Source organism: Blennius ocellaris, assembly GCF_963422515.1.
Source record: "Blennius ocellaris genome assembly, chromosome: 21".
NCBI classification, from domain to species: Eukaryota; Metazoa; Chordata; class Actinopteri; order Blenniiformes; family Blenniidae; genus Blennius; species Blennius ocellaris.
This window is the reverse complement of record NC_137670.1, coordinates 7821385-7837508: the sequence shown is the minus strand read 5'-3', so window position 1 is coordinate 7837508 and position 16124 is coordinate 7821385. Positions and strand designations below refer to the sequence as shown.

At 45.7% G+C, this 16124-nt stretch overlaps 1 protein-coding gene across 4 annotated transcripts in view; it reads right to left on the bottom strand.

Moving 5' to 3' along the window:
* Positions 1–16124, bottom strand: part of LOC308145406 (myosin phosphatase Rho interacting protein) — a 38477-nt gene continuing 22353 nt past the window's right edge. The window contains exons 10-25 of one of the 4 annotated variants that reach the window (XM_080516828.1): positions 15639–15695; positions 15387–15455; positions 15224–15313; positions 14842–14951; positions 14117–14654; positions 13290–13427; positions 9061–11601; positions 5315–5462; positions 5108–5225; positions 3806–3965; positions 3625–3732; positions 3425–3511; positions 2557–2719; positions 2366–2451; positions 1947–2025; positions 1–812 (exon numbers count right to left, since the gene is read on the bottom strand). In XM_080516828.1, coding sequence (XP_080372954.1) covers positions 1993–2025; positions 2366–2451; positions 2557–2719; positions 3425–3511; positions 3625–3732; positions 3806–3965; positions 5108–5225; positions 5315–5462; positions 9061–11601; positions 13290–13427; positions 14117–14654; positions 14842–14951; positions 15224–15313; positions 15387–15455; positions 15639–15695 — 4446 coding nt within the window. In that variant the 3' untranslated portion in view covers positions 1–812; positions 1947–1992. The remainder of the gene's footprint in view (positions 813–1946; positions 2026–2365; positions 2452–2556; positions 2720–3424; positions 3512–3624; positions 3733–3805; positions 3966–5107; positions 5226–5314; positions 5463–9060; positions 11602–13289; positions 13428–14116; positions 14655–14841; positions 14952–15223; positions 15314–15386; positions 15456–15638; positions 15696–16124) is intronic. The other 3 variants (XM_080516827.1, XM_080516829.1, XM_080516830.1) reach the window with 3 other exon arrangements.

Here is a 16124-nt window from a genome sequence, read left to right as displayed (position 1 = left end):
AAGGGTGCAAAAATATTTATTGCTAATAAACCTGTTGTCAGTTGGTGTATATTTGCTTTATATTTACAATAATAGAGTACAGATGAGTGGGAATGTGAAAGAAAAAAAAAAAAAATCCCAGCCATTTCAATAAATACAAAGGGACTGAAAATGAACGAGACTAGAAACAAAAAGCGAGTCCGGGGGACTCGAGTGCAGCCGGACCGATGATGACGAGTTTCTATATTTATAATATATATTATAGTCAGTGAATCCCGTCCAGGTGCGTTCAGCCTTTCCACAGGTCGTTTCTCATCGTTTTTTTTTTACTTTTTCTTTTGCCGATCAACATGTTTTTTTTCTTTTGAAGCTGCTTTTGAGCTGTTCTGGAATGTTGCGGTTCCTATGGTAACGCAGACGAGTGGCAGGCGGCGGCGGTCGCCATGGCAACAGTCTGGAGAGTTAAAACAGTAGCTTACACAGTCAGAGTTTTAGTGTATGCGGGACATTTAAAAACAGTATTTACAGTAAGAACACACGCACACACACACTCACACAAAAAAAGTCACAGTTAACTGAAGTGCACGGGAATGCAGAGTCTACACATCAAACTTCATAGCAAGATTGTTGTTTTTTTTTCCTTTTTTTGTTTTTTTTTTAAACTCTTAAATGATCCGTGTGTGTGGTGACCAGTGTGGTGGAACTAAATAAGTCGAGCTAAAATATACGTGGGCTTCTACACATGCAGCCGGCGGCGGTCGTCAGAACTCCTTGGCGTCCTTGTTGTCGAAGAGGTGGAGCCTCTGCTCTGCCGTCAGACCTTCCTTCAGACTCTGCAGCACACACACACACACACACACACACATCACAACACGGTATTTATGTAAACATAAACACACCAAAAACTTCTGCAGCTCATCAAAAACAAAAACAAAACAACCTGGAAAAAGAGATCAAATAAAGACTAGTTTAGATTTATCGCTTGGATTTTTAATTAAATATATAAACTCAACATGTGATAAAGATTAACACTGCATTAGAAACACTGTCTATAGACACACAATGTTAGTATATGTAGTATAAATATATTTGCATATCACTACTAATAACTGAAAAGATTTGTTTTGATTTGTATAGCTATATTTTAAGATGGAAAAAGTAAACAAATACATATTTATTATCTTAAAAGAATGATAGACGACATTTATATATAAATATAAAGACTATTTCATTTTGAAATGTGTATGCAGTTATTGTATAACAAATGGAAAAGATTAACAATGTTTTAGTAAAAGTTTCTCTTCCAGTTAACACTCACACACATATATATATATATATATATATATATATATAAATAAAACAAAGTTTGAGTTTATAACCACTCATTTAAGTGGTGAAGATTTCTATAACATCTTTCCATCTATTTATATGCATGTGTGAAACATGAAAAGTACTTCTGTGTATGTAAGAGCATGTGTGTATAAATACACATTCACAAAATCCTCAAAACAAAAACGACTATAAGGAGATCATTAAAACTACTAAAGATTCATGTGATTTAGTCATTAAGAAAGTGTTTTCACTTACAGATAACAATATGTTGATTGTTAATGAATATATAAAGACAAAATGTGTCTTTGATGGACAACAGTGATCTACATGTTTTTCAGACACTCACTATGAAAAGATCAGAACATTTAGATTTGGGTATGTAGATTTATACACACACATCTGTATGAGGACTTGAGTCTATTGATTCTTCACTTAACTGCCCGACTTCATCAAAGACCGACGAGAAAAAGTGCAAACATTTGAAACAGATTAGAGTTTAACAGTGTTGAAAAGACGCTCCGGTTAGTAACAGAATGAATCCCAGCTTCACACCACCATGTGTGTGTGTGTGTGTGTGTGTGTGTGTGTGTGTATGTGCTGCTCTTCAGAGGAGGGCTCGGTGGTTTTTGCGTTACCTAAAGGAGAAGGGGGGTAGGGAGGCCTACGGGTCCTGAGCGGCCCCTAACTGTCCCAGGGCATGTCCCGACTCACAGACTGAGGACAGAAGGAGGGACAGAGAGAACAGCGACACACCAGGCAGGAGTGTGTGTGTTAGACTCACTCGCAAAAACACGCCACGCAGCTTCTCATGGGCTCACAACATGGATGTGGTGGGGCGGGCATGCTGCTGCATGCAATGCCGCTGGCGACCAGTAGATGGCAGCAAACCATTTGCTTTTTTTATGTTTTTTTTGTTGAGTGCGTGTGTGTTGGGAGGTAACTGAGGCGACTTTTGCTTGTTATGCGACTGAACAGTTGGAATGAGGGTCCCTGCATTCACACCACAGTGGGATGAAGCGTCGTTCCAGCTCTGAATCCACCTTGAACAACCCACCTTGGACCGCATGGTGCGCTCCGAGCGTTTGGCTGCGGCGGCCGCCATCTTCAGGATGTCGGGGTTGCTTTTGGACTTCATGATGTCTGTTTGCGGGGGGGGTGGAAGAAAAGCAAAGGCGTCAGGGTCAAAGCGGGAGGAGAGTGCGACCTTGAAGCGAGCGTGTGCCCCCCTCCCCGTGGCGTCGGTACCGTATCCTCCTCGCTCCACCTCCTCCGGCGACGGCTCGCCCAGCGCCTCGTGGGCTAGCTGCAGCTGGTCCCGGAGCCGGCCCAGGTCCCGCTCCGCTTTGGCCTTCACGATGCTCAGCTCCGTGTAGATGTCCTTGTACTTGTCCGTTGCATATTTCTTGTCCTGGAAACGCAGGCAAAAGAGTCACCGCTTGCGTTCAGCTGAACTCATCGAGTTCTCTCCCTCTCTCTCGGACAATGAGGCTGGTGTCAAATTACACACGCGTGTTACTTGTAGTGGAAACCTAATCTTTTCCAGAAGCGGTGACGCACAATGCTTCGACTCCTATTCCAAGATTAAGCAGATTCTGCACGAGGACGACAGATTAAATATATTCAAGCAGCTTTGAGTTGTAATTTGACACCAGGCTCATCATCTTGCCAGGAGCCTTAAACTGCATTGTATCTAAAACCCGATCAATACAAAACTAAAAGTAACTAAAGACTTGTTTACACAGCCAAGTCTGAAGTGAAAACGGGAAACGTTTCGGCCGTTTGCTTTAAAAGACGAGGATTTGAGAGTGAAACAGTGAAAAACAGTGTCTGTCTCTTCCGTCTGCAAGTGAAAATCGTCTGGAATAATAACGCAAAGAAGATGCCGTTTCATGTAAACGAGGTCCAACAATGAGAAGAAGCAACATTTGCGTTATGTTCCAGGTAAAAACGCAGGTTTTTTGGGGGTTTCCGTTTCAGAAAAGTTCCCCATTTACACGCAACCAGAGCGTTTTCCCGAAAGTTGCGTTTTGTTATCAAGATAGAGCAAATTGCAACGGAAGTTTTCCTCGTCACCCTTGAAAACATTGTGTAAACAATAAGAAGAGGAGTTTACTCTTTGGGCAGCCTGCAGCTCGTCTTTGAGGGAGTTGATCTCCTGTTTCAGGTACTGGACCTCGGACTCCTTCACCCGCAGCATCACCTGAAAACGAGGCGGAGGAACAGACGAACCCACTAAATGCCTGCAGATCGCTCACACTGTTGCAAGAAACAAATTCCGAGACCCGAAGACCGAACAATGACTTTGCGCCTCACCTCGAACTCGTAGAGCTCCTTCCCCTGTATCGTCGTGTCCAACGTTCCGTCTTCGGACGTCATCGATCGCATCTTGGTGATTTCTGCTGCCAGGCGATTATTCAGCTCCTGAAAAAAACATTGCGGCTGAAGATGGAGCTCGGCGTGTTTTTGCCCATTGAGGCGAGGGCGAGGCGTGTACCTGGTTGTGTGCGTTGAGCTCCTGGTTCTCTCTCTGACACTGCCGGAGGGCCTGCCTCTCGGCCTCCAGCGCCTGGGCCAGGTGGGCGTTCTCCAGGCACTTCTGGGAATACTGCTCCGACAGCACCTCGATCTCCCGCTGGAAGGAACACAGCTCCTCCCTGGAAACACAAACACCGCTGAGAGGAAGAACAAATAAAAAAAAAAAAAAAAAAAAGGTTCTGGATTGGCGACGGATCGGTTGCCAAAGAACGCCTGAGAAGCCGTTTATTAATTATTCCCGCAGAAGATGAAGACGTCCCTTCGCTTTAATGAAACTCCGCGTGATTTACTGTCAGCGCCTGCACTGCCACACACACACACACACACGTCGGGTGACGTCTTGCAGACAGACGGGTGAGCACAGGACGAGCAGTACCGGGAGGCAAGTCTCGGCCTGCCGGGAGAAACACCTGCGCTGCAACAGTCAACCTTCAATCTCAGCGGAGACGAGTCAGACGGCAACGGCTGCCGTTTGACATGCAAATTTCTGCGCTTTCACTAAAGCACATCGTTATAATCACATAAATGGAGCTTCTTTTTAAATACTGCTCCATCACGGTGGATTTTGACTCGGTGGAAAACTTTTCGAAAAACTGCTCCCAAAGTGGAACTTTTCTGAGAAGCTCCGTCTCGGTTGAAACGGATCAAAACTAAACATTTCGAATGTCTAGATTGGCAGTGAATGCTGCATCACCTAAAGATTAGCCTAGAGGTTTCCTAAAGAAGGGTCAAACCAAAGTCTTAATAAAACTGTTTGAACATTTGTGTGAAAGACAAACTAATTGGGGTCCAGCAGACAGAGTGATTCACCGTGGGGGAAGCAGATGGTCTATAAAGCTCAGGGAATAGTTTCCCCAACAGGATCGCATCCTTTTGTATGAGCTTATCTCCATTTCCTCAGGCCGAGACTATTTTTTTGTGTGTGCATGTGTGCAAACTATGAAGTGAAGCCATTCCCTCAGGAATCAGGCTGCAGAGTCTCGGGAGCTTTGTGGCGGGAAATGATGAGCCGCCTTGTTCCCTTGTGGTCTTTGTGACATGAATATTTTAGATTGAATTTTTCCTGGTTGGGATGAATAAAAATGAGCCGAGTCGGCCACAGAAAAAAGGTGCGACCCTTCCAATCATCGAAAACCGATAGACGTCCCACTCATTCAATACGATCTTTGTCGTATTCTGATGACTGTCGTTTTCCACAACGGATCGCTCGGGAATGCTAAAGTCTCGAATAAAACCGACGGCGTGGCGTCGAAGGCCTTACTCGTGCTGCCTGCGGATCTCCTCCACGTCTGCGTTCTCCACGCTGTTGTTGGCCTTGCGGGCCTTGTCCAGCTCCTTCTCCAGCTCCGACCGGTGGGCGTTCTTCATCGCCTCGATTGCTGAGACAATGATGGAATCCGTTCAGTCTTCTGGGACTTTTGAATCCATAAAAAAAACCACCATGGGATTTCCTCCGCCGAGCGCTTACCTGCGATGGTGGCCGCCGTCTCCTCCGCCAGCAGCCTCTCCTTCTCCTCATGCAGGTTCTCCAGCTCCCTCTGGTGTTTCCTCTGCAGCTCGTCGATCACCTTCTGGTGGGACTCCTCCATGGCGGCGAAGCCCCTCTCGCAGGTGGCCTTTGACAAAAGGACGAGGGCGGTTTGAGTGGACGGCGTCACCCCCACCGAGCACCGACCCAGAGGTTTCCTCCTTAAATCGGGAGCTCTGGGCCACACAGCCTTTAATCACGCGACACACAGCAGCGGAGTGTTTATCTCTAGCAAACGACTTGCAAGCGGTCAGCCACGAGCGACTGGAGCCTGTGTGAGTACGACGAGGGTTATCAGGAGGGAAAAGGAAGGACACAATACACTGGAGACGGCGAGGGACGGGAGGTAGAAACGGGAGCTTGCGTTTCTTGCCCGCAGCAAAAATTATGGGCTTGTTTGATTTGCAAAATTAAGCCCCCACCCCCAGGGCTTTAATACCACCAGAATACCTGGTGGATTGCAGGAAAAAAGAATCTAAGTATTGAACAAACTGTGAGAGTGAAAGTATTTTGGGCATTTCGAAAGGCATTTTCATCTGAACCAAACCAGACAGAAGCCGCTCATCTCTGCAAGTTTTCACTGGAAAGGGATTTCAAATGGCTCTAGCCCAATTGCCCCCCCCACACAAAAACCCAACCCCACTTCCGCCCTCTATTCATCGCCGCTAATCTGAGCTCTCGGCTGACGGCCGCGACCCGACTCCCAGCCGCACATGGGAAAAAAAAAAAAAAAACGGCGGCCCGGCGTGTTTTCATAAGGATAATAAACCGCCTCCCCATGAGAGAGAGAGCGAGAGCGAGAGCGCACAGACCCAGGAACCGACCGCCGCGCCCCTCTAACCCCACCAGCCGTCCCCGCCGAGCAAATGTAAACTTCCTGCTCTGACATCAGAGCGATCAGCCGCTCCGTTAGGAAGCGTGTCAGGTTGGAGGCTTTTGTGCGGGGGGTGTGGGGGGGGGGGGTATATACTAGGCCATGGTGAGAGGAAGGACCACAAACAAAGTTGGCTGTGAGGCAATTCCACTACCAACAACTGCGATCGTGACCGTGAGCGCTGAACCAACACTGCTACTAATCCTTTTCAGCAAATATCCAGTTGTTGGTCATATAAGACTTTCAAATTCACAACGTTGTCGACATGATTGCATTTTGTGCGTAACTGAAGAGTGGAACAGGAACTGCATCAGACTGGCATGAGATCGAAAGGTTGGCTCAAGATCTTTCGGAGTGGCGTGTCGCTGACAATATATTTTCAGGCCAAAACGTTCCAATGCTTCCGCTAAACGGTTTCTTCGTCATTACAGAAGTAAGAAACATTTTTCACCTATAAGAAATCCTGCCATACATCTGAAAAGCCACTGATCATAAATAATGAACCGTATTTTCCAGACTATAAGTCACATTTCAGTTTCTTTAGATACGGTCGTAATGGAGGTTTTACTGTAGCAGTAGTTTGTTGTTATACAGTGACATCTAGTGGTCAAACATGTATATTACAGAATATCAGACACTTCTGATTATAGGAAAATACGGTAAATTTCAGAGAGTGCTCTTAAAAGCACCACTAGAATATTTTATCAACAAAAGAAGTAAAACATCCAAACTACCTTGATGCTTTTCTCAGTTTAAATCCTTGTTTGCTTTTTAATGTATCAAATGTTTTACAGATTTTGGGGGAAACTACATGAGTAAACTCAGTTGGAAACACTTTGCTGCGTCTTGGAGGAGTTTCATGTGTATATTTGAACTCAACACCTCATGGTGTGGGTTTTCCAAAGTTTCCAAGAAAATATTACAGAATCTCATTTCGCCTGCAGTTTGTTGCACCATTACAATAAAAGGCTGTGAGATCCTGGAGCGACTAACCAGAAGACTCAATGTGTATTAATCCGCACAGCCTAGATGAGTTGGTTTCTTCAAAACTACAAGTCTAACTTATGTTTACATCATCATCGAGAACAGAGGGGTTTGGGATTCAACACTGCAAAACTAAGGGAAGTAATAAAAGTACTGACCAGACAAGGCCAACATAAAGCGGGTTCTGACAAGAACTGCTAAAAATATCCACTTCTAATTTCGAAGTTCAATCAAACCACAAAGGGGCCGGCTGTTCTAAACAACCAGACACAATTTTCCACATCCCTCTTGTTTTGTTCTGCCTCGGAGATATTTACTTTGCGGAGGTTATGAGAAAATGTACGTCAAAGAGGAACTTTGGTTTAATTTGAAACTTTCAAAAGTCCACGGCTTTCATTAGTTAGTTTCGGTAAATGGTCCACGCTCGATCATGATAGACATTCTTTTGCTGCGTCCTTTGAATTAAATTCCTCTCGCTCGTGCCGTCGGGGAGAAACCACTTAAAATGATCTGCTTGGTTGAAAACAAAAGAAAACTAAATGCAAAGGCATCAAGCCGGACAAAGAAACGCTTCATCACGAGTGCTTTCCGAACTCTTCCCTGATTTCTTACCGGTAGAAAATCATTCAGCCACTGTTGCTTTGGTCAACATGTTGAGGCCTTTACACAGTGGGGTTGTTCCACACAGACATAAATGGATATGTTCACTGTCCCATGCACGTCTAAATAAACAGTACTGCGTTAAAGCTTCAGACCTGTGCAATGTAATTTACTTTGCAATCCGAATTAACCGAACATAAACAACTATGTTAGCGCTCTTTGAGGCCCCATCCCCCACCAGCCTAAGACCTTTGCATGGTCCAGTAAACCTGGTGGTTATTGGATTCCATTGTCCAACATTATGTATCGGCAATTGGTTGCATGCAGTTTGTAGCAACTGTTGACCGTGTGCCTGCTTGAAAGCAGCCCAGTAAATAATTAGCCGCACTCGGCATGCACATGCATGTATGTTCACGTAACTATGGCAACATCCCGTTGCTCCCTCGACATTGACCGGTTGAAGTTTAACAGCGGGTGGCACGTTGGGGGTTTTGTGTGTTATACTGGTCAACTGTCCAACCTCTGCTGGGTGAAGGCTAATGAAGACGTATCGATTCATTCTGAGGTTCAACAGTTAACGGCTGACGGCGATGGCATGCGACTGAAAACTCAAGAAAAAGTTAGCAAGTAGACTGAGTTAGGATAACTTTGTTTAGGAGAGCATTAAACGGTTAGTGCAAACTGAATATAATGACGGAAGATCAAGAGTCGACTGAATTCTTTCGCTACCGAAATGAAATTAAGGCCGTTTCAATTCTTGACGCTAAAAAGTTTCCCCAAAAAAGTTGCAAAGCATCGATTCCTTGCTCGACACTTTCAATGCGACAAGTTGAGATTAGTAAGCACATTGATCTACCAACAGAGGAACTCATTTCATAGGATTGCGGGATGATGTAATCTTACAGAGGCCAAGAACTTTTCATGAATGTTCATCATTGGTAATAAAAAAAAAATTCAATTTACTGACATAACTCCAACAAAATGGGTTCCTCCTTTCACAGCTAGAGCAGCGTCACTGATCACATCGACCTACACAAGGTTAGTTTCCATGCAACAAAGAGGAGAAGGTGGTTTACGGACCGAGGAGCGAGAGAGGGAAAGGTGAGCGAGGTTAGGGAGGGGGGTAGACTTTGGGTGGCGGAAAAGGGAGGGGGGGGGGTCTGGGAATGCCACAAAGGAAAACAAGGCATCACAGATGGAGGACGACAAGGACAAGGAGCGCTTCCACCTTCAGGTTCTCCAGGTCTTTCTCGTATTTCCGCCGGAGCGTGGTTGCGTCGCCCTGCTCTTCGCGCCGCCTCATCTCTTCCGTCATAACGGAGACTTGGGTCACCAGCTCTTGGATGCGCTCCCTCAGGGTCGACGTTTGGGCCGCGGCGCCACCCGACGGCGAGTCGTCCTCTGCGGCGTTCTTGCTGGGAGCTTCGGGACTCATCATGCTTCTCAACTCTTCCATTTCCCGATCGAATCTCTCCACGAGGTTTGCCCTGTCCGCCTCGTGGTTCCTCTTCAGGTTCTCCATGCGGCTGGTCAGCAAGTTGATCTCTTTCACATTTTCTTCTGAGCAGCGCCGGAGTGTCTCGCCGGATTTTGCCATTTCCCGTCTCAACTTTTCAACTTCCAGCTCATGGCCATCTTTCACATCTTGCAGCTCTTTTCTGTGCCTGCCTTCCATGTCATGGAGCTCAAAAGCTTGACCCCCTTCATCTAAGGGATCACTTTTGACCTGGATTGAATTCAGTTGATTCAGAAGTTCTGTCACTTTAGACTCAAGACTGCTGGCAACTTCTCTTAATTTAGGACAATTTGGACAATCCGAGCTACCGACTTGGTCTGGCATCTGATTTGGCTTCATTTCCTTTTCATGCTGGACATTAAATCGTATGATCATATACAATGCGAAGGCTTCTTTCAGGGAATCAAGCAGATACTTTGAAGAATTTCTCTGTTTTCTACCGAGATCAGAACTGGCGAGAGCCAAGGCGAGCAGTTTGTCATCCTGGTCTTGCGACAACCTTGAGGCAACCAGTTTCCAACTGTGCATCTTTGTCTCCAAGCTCCCAATTAGCTGCTTCAGAATTACAGCGTTCGTTTCATCGTCAAGCCAGCTGTACAGCGAGGCGAAACCTGCCAGTTCCTCGTTCTCGGCTTCAGCCGGTGGGCAAATCTTGTTTATCAAGAACATCAAGCTTTTCTGTGCCATCATCTGCTCTGCCACCTCCCTCTCACAGCTGTGCCTGCTTTCATGGTCGTTTGCTTCAGCGAGGCCCAGAAGCAGAGTCCAGAACTCTCCCTCCGACAACAAACTAATTTCTTGGCCACTGATGCCAAGGGGTTCTTCTGTCAAAGAACCAAATAAAGTGCTTCTTAAATCACAGAGCATTTTCTCCACGTTAACGTCTACCTTTGCTAACATATCTACGACCTGTCCGATCGCCTCAGACCTCATCTCAAACTCTTGTACTACTTGCTTCAAGTGTCCCTTCTCATCAACTTGCTTCTCTGTTGCCTCAACACACTCAACGTTGTCTTCGTCTCTATTTGTCTTGATTTCTAACTTCTCCCGTAGCATCCTTAGTTCGTTTTCTGCCTCCGCTAGCTTCTCTCTACTGACTTTCTCAAGTTCCTGGTTTTGTGCGACGAGTTCGCGGTTCCTAGCTTCGACTTCCAGACGGCACTGCTCTGAAGACTGAAGCCTCGCCTCCATCTCGGCTAACTTTGCTTGCGATGCCTGAAAGATTTCATTGAACTCTGGCTGCTTTTCCTCGTCTTCGTATTCGTGGAAGCCCAGGCCCTTGAGCGTGGCGTCTTTCAGCTGAAGCTTCTTCTCGGTGTCTTTCAGGGTACTGCCGAGCTCCTCCAAGGTAACCAGAGCTTCGTGGAGCCTCATGGACTTTTCATTCAGCTCCCTCTCGTAATACTCCCTGTCGATGGCGTTGGCTTGGTTTTCAGCCAGCTCAGCCTTCAGTCTTTTGAGCTCGTCCACGGCGAGATGATGCTGCTTGCCGCCTTGCTGCCCGACGAGTTCTGCTTTCAGCCGGTCGATTTCGCGGTCGGCCTCCGTCAGCTGGTTCATGATCTCCTGACACCGTTGTTTCAGCGCTTCGTTCTCGCTCAATAAAAGTTCTATCCGCTGAGAGAGTATCCCAACAGTCACGTCATTTACCTCTGAATGACTCTCCATTTTAAACAGAGGACCGTAGGGGCTTTTAAGACTTTGCTTCTGGACTTGATCCATCATGTCCTCCATGCTTGCGAGACGTGCTTCATATTCGATGATGCTCTCTCCTGCTTTAGCTAAACATTTTCTTATCGTTTCATTTTCTATTTCCTGCTGGTATTTCCAGGTCTCCAAGAGCTTGTGAAGTTCAATCTTTTCCGGCGATTCTTGAATGCAACTATGGAATTTTAACACTTTTGTCAGCTCCTTCAGGGTGAGAGGTTTACCCGTTATCAGGTCTTCCAGCTCTTGAATGGCCAAGGCGCTGTCCTCCAATAAGAAAGTAACTGTTTTTTGGACAGGTTCTGGGGCTGGACCCTCCAGAGGGGCAGTTTTTTGGGGTTCAGGAAAGTAAGGGTCCTTGTTGGTGAGGTGAGAAAGCGAGAGGCCAAGCTGTGCCTGCATATTGCGCTTTTTCAGCTCTTGCAGCTTCAGGAGCTCTTTGGTCTCCTGGTACTTCTTTGTTAAACTCTGCGCTTGAGAACTAACCAGTTCGGGCCTCTTCGTCTGGGGCGCCACATCGGCCTCCAGACCCAATGGGTGCTCCAGCTTGGAAAAGGGGACCAGACACGTTGGTTAACACACAGTAGGGGAGACATGAAGCTTGCTAATAGTTCTCAGGGTTAACTACCAATCATTTCCCTCCAATTTACAGAAATAAGTGAAATTACTATTAGCATTGCAAAGTGACATAGATTCAAACACAAACTTAAAAATTCTTCTCGAGTTTAATGGAGTGTATCGAAAGAGAAAAGATTAAATGGGCAAGGTTAGTTAATCACAACAGGGCATGCACATTAAACGGTTAAAGGTTATTTCATGTGGTCAGTAATGCATTATTAGTGTCAGCTCGATGGTTTACTCAAGGATAGAAGGCATACAAAGTCCTACAAACCCATTTCTTAAACTCGTTACACAAAACCATATCGTTTTGGTTTCCTGAGAGCCATCTACGCGCATTTCCCAACCTCAGAGTAGCTCTTCCATTTTTGCTCATTTTCTCCAAAAAGCAAGACAGAAGAGCAATAACATGGCCCTTCTTCTATCCTAATATAGAACATCAGCATTTTCACATTGGTAAATCCATCCACACATCAACACACAAGCAGAGTTATTCATCTCACCTTCTGGTCACGTCACATTTACATACAGTATTCAAAAAATTAAATGAATGGTTTGTACAGCAGTTAATAGAAGAGGAAGATCGGATGTCCATGCAGCTCATTAGAATTCAGGCCAAGAAGATTGTTATTAATATTACACGTCAAGCTAAAGAGTCAACTACAAGGGATGGTCTCACTCCAATTTTAACAGTTAAAAATGATAAAACATAAATAAAAATAAATAAATAAATATGCCAAAGAGTGACGGTTTAACAAGGAAAGTGAATATTATGGGAAGAAATGAACCTGAAACATGTGAAAAAATAAAACTTTTCAAAGATGCAAAAATTAACATTTGGTAAAAAGTAGTGTTTTTATGAGGATGATGGAATATTATCATATTAGGTTTGTAAGAAAAAAAAATGTTTTGTTTCTTTGTCCAGATTCTATGTCTTCCATTATTTGATTGGAACAGTGAAATATCTATATATTAATTAATTAATATACAACTGAGAATATTTGAAGCCTTTATAAAAAAAAATGTTTTTAACTTCAACCATGAAAATCCAAAATATCTCAAACAACAATTAAAAATTTACTTTTTTTAACTAAAGAGTGCAATGTTATAATTTAGAAAACTTTTTTCTATGTAGAAATAGCTGACAATTTACTTTTGATTGATTTTCACATTTTTTTAGAAATGCATCTTTATACAATTTAGTGGCCTCTCATGTTTCTGTGCAGGATCAGCGATAATAACGTCTAAGCCCATCAAATTGAAGCGGCTTAATAAAGCCAGCGCTCTTTGACGGATGCGTTGCACCGTACTGCTGCGAGCACGAGTCCACATACAGATCTCGGACACAGACAGAGAGGATTAACTAGTAGAAGTCGACGTAGTAAAAAGGATCTCAATGTTTCTTCACATGCAATGAACTCATGCAAAAGAATCTGTAGCCACTTTGTTGCTTTCCAGGTCAGTTTGGTTGGATGTTTCCTCGCGGTAAAAATCCGACATGCAGCGAAAGGTGTTACGACATGAGAGAGAAGGAATGAGACTGGGCTGAGGGCCGGAGGGCCGGAGGGGCCGGCGGGGCGGCCGGTCCCGAAGCCTCTGCCGGCGCAGCGACTCACCGGCGAGATGTACCCGGTCCGGACGTCATGCTCCCGCTCCAGAGCCGTCCTCAGCTGAAGCTCCAGCTCCTGCTTGTGCTTGTTGGAGTCGAGTAGCTGCTGGTGGCAGCTCTCCAACTGCGCCTTCAGGTCCTCGATCTGCAGGAGGAGAGACGGTTCATCGTCCAGATTTAAAATTTAGACTCCTGATTGATAAGACTCTGGAATTTGACTTAATAAAAGGTTCATATGCAACTCTTTTTTTCAAGGAATGTCTTAAAGCGTCTATAGGTTCTATTCGTCTCGACGCAACAAAGTTTCAAGCCAAAAAGATTTGTTTTGACATCTGTACGTGCAGGTCATTCACGTGAACGGAGCCTGAGTATCGTCCAACGTAAGAACCGAGCACATTCGCCTTAAAATACCTTTTTTCTTTTCCTCTTTATCAATTCGAGGAGCAAATTTTGTCAAAAATGGTTTTTCGATAAAACTTTTCAACGTAAACTATGATGGGGGCAGAAAAAAAGCGTCACTTTCTTTTACGCATCGATAATTTTTTCTTGGGACAAAATCAACGAGAATGAAGATGTGACAGATTTATCAACCGAGCCACTTTGTAAACCTCCACCAACACCAACATGTGTAACATAAACAATGTATTTAAATACAACAACTGTTATCCGGGTAGAACATTCACTCGCACTTGAATAATCAAGTGTAAAAGTTTTCTGTTAAATGAGAACGAAATAAGCGACTGTCAAGTTTCAAGCAAATCCGATTAAAGAAAAAATTTGCATCTTCCAACAGGATATAAAATGAAAATTCTATATGCACTCTGGCGAACGTACCCCTTGCTTGTAGTTCTCCAGTAGTTGCGTCAGCTCGGCGGTCTCTCTGGACTGAGCCGTGGTGGGCAGGGGGACCCTCCTCTCCTCCCGGATGGGCGTCGTCTCCACCTGTCGCCAGTGTTCTTCAATCACCTCCTCCACTCTCTGCTGCCTCTCCAAGCCGCCGAGGCCCAGCGCCTCCGAGTCCCCGCCGCCGTCGCACTCCACCCGGCCCCCGTCTCTGTGCTCCGGGTTGGCGGAGGACTCGTACCTCTTCCGCCGCTCCTCCCGCCTGCGGCTGCGCTCCGGCTCGCCCGTCTCCGCCTGGAGGCTCTCGGCCTCCTGCGCCCGCTGCTGGGCCAGCGCCTGGGCGATGGGCCGGAACTCGGCCCAGTCGAACGTCTTGGAGCGGCCCTCGCGCCGGCGTTCCCGCGCCCGGCTCGGCTTGGGGCCCGATTCCCTCTCCACGGACGAGGCCTCGGAGGAGGGGGAGTCCTGCGTGACGTCCGGCCTGACCAGGCCCTCCAGGGTCGAGAAGGACCCGTGGTCCTCGATCGAGCTGGGGAGCAAGGAGGTGAAAAACGCTTGAACAAACATCTCACAATTTAGTGCCTTTGCTTGATGGAGGTTAATAAATAGCAAATTGTTACTTTATAAAGAACCAAAAGATCGGCTTTACGACAGTTTCCATTTATTAGCAGTGAATCGTTGTAACGCAATTCAAAACGTCTCGACTTGTAACGTACCTTGCTACATCGGGTGCGGTGGAGGGTCTGACGTTCTTCATCACGGCCTGGATCCAGTTCCTGCGTATGCCGGCCGTCATGGCCGAGAGAGTGTGAACTCCTTCCTGGGTCTAAACACAAGCATAAACACCTGGTTCAATAAGAATTCCTCTGCCAAGCATGGAGTCAAGCCAGCAAGTTAGAAAGAACAATTACAGACATAATTAATGAACAAGACAAAATTTGTGAAATACGACGAGGATGTTTACGACAATGGAAAAAAAGACAGAATTCTCCTGCACTTTTGTATAAATGAAGCATTTACCTGGCTTCATTTTTAGGGCATCTGTAATTAAATGGCTCGCTTCAACAGCCTTTAAAAAGAGTAAAAACAGAAGCTCACATGTATCTGGAAGCCGTAGTTGCGTTGGGCCTGGTACTCGGTCACGTTGTAGCAGGTCGACAGGTCGATCTCGCCGTCCAGGTCCGAGGCCTGAGGTCACACAAGGTTTAGAGACACGGCACCGTCGCAGATGGGAGATTTCAGCGCAATTCAAGGAGTTTACCTCCTCTGCTATGGAATCCTTGTAGTATCTCAGGCTGTGGTCGGTCAACACGAACCAGTACTTCTTCCACTGCGAAAGCAAGGAGAGGCAAAGTTTTTCCAAGAGTATTAAATACAATCTGTTCAGTCCATTGAAAATGAACATCAAGGCTCTGTCTGATCTGAGCTCCGACTCTTTGGTGACGCCCACCACCTTTTCACAACTGCTCCACAAAGTATTTGTACATGTATGTTACTTTATGTCCGCAAGTACCTGGCCTTGCTCATCCAGTTTCACCATCCACCCTTTCTTGAAGTTCAGTAAATCGGGCTGAAAGAAAGCGAAAGGACATGGAAAAGTCAAAAAGAGGACAGACAAGAAGGTGTAAAAGGACCTCAGAACGACGGGTCGTTCTGTGTCAAATCAACAGATTCTCTGATTGAATTTGCCGGTAAACGGCTAAACTTTCGCCTTGAATTCTGTTACAGTCCCGGAGAAATTGAGGTTGTTCAGGAAAATGGGTGTGGGTTTAAAAGGGCCACGCCGTCGTTACAAGTCAAAGCGGCTCATTCAAAAGTTTGACATCATAACGTAACGGGGAAAAGGTTTGAGTCGTCTGATTTATACAAGCAGGGAAGAGAGAACAGTTCAAAAGTCCTTTTCTGTCTTTAATCCATTTAAAGCCACACTCCATGCGCCGCCGTCGCTCCTGCGGCGTTCGGCATGATGATAACTGAATCCGACACGATCAGTTGGACG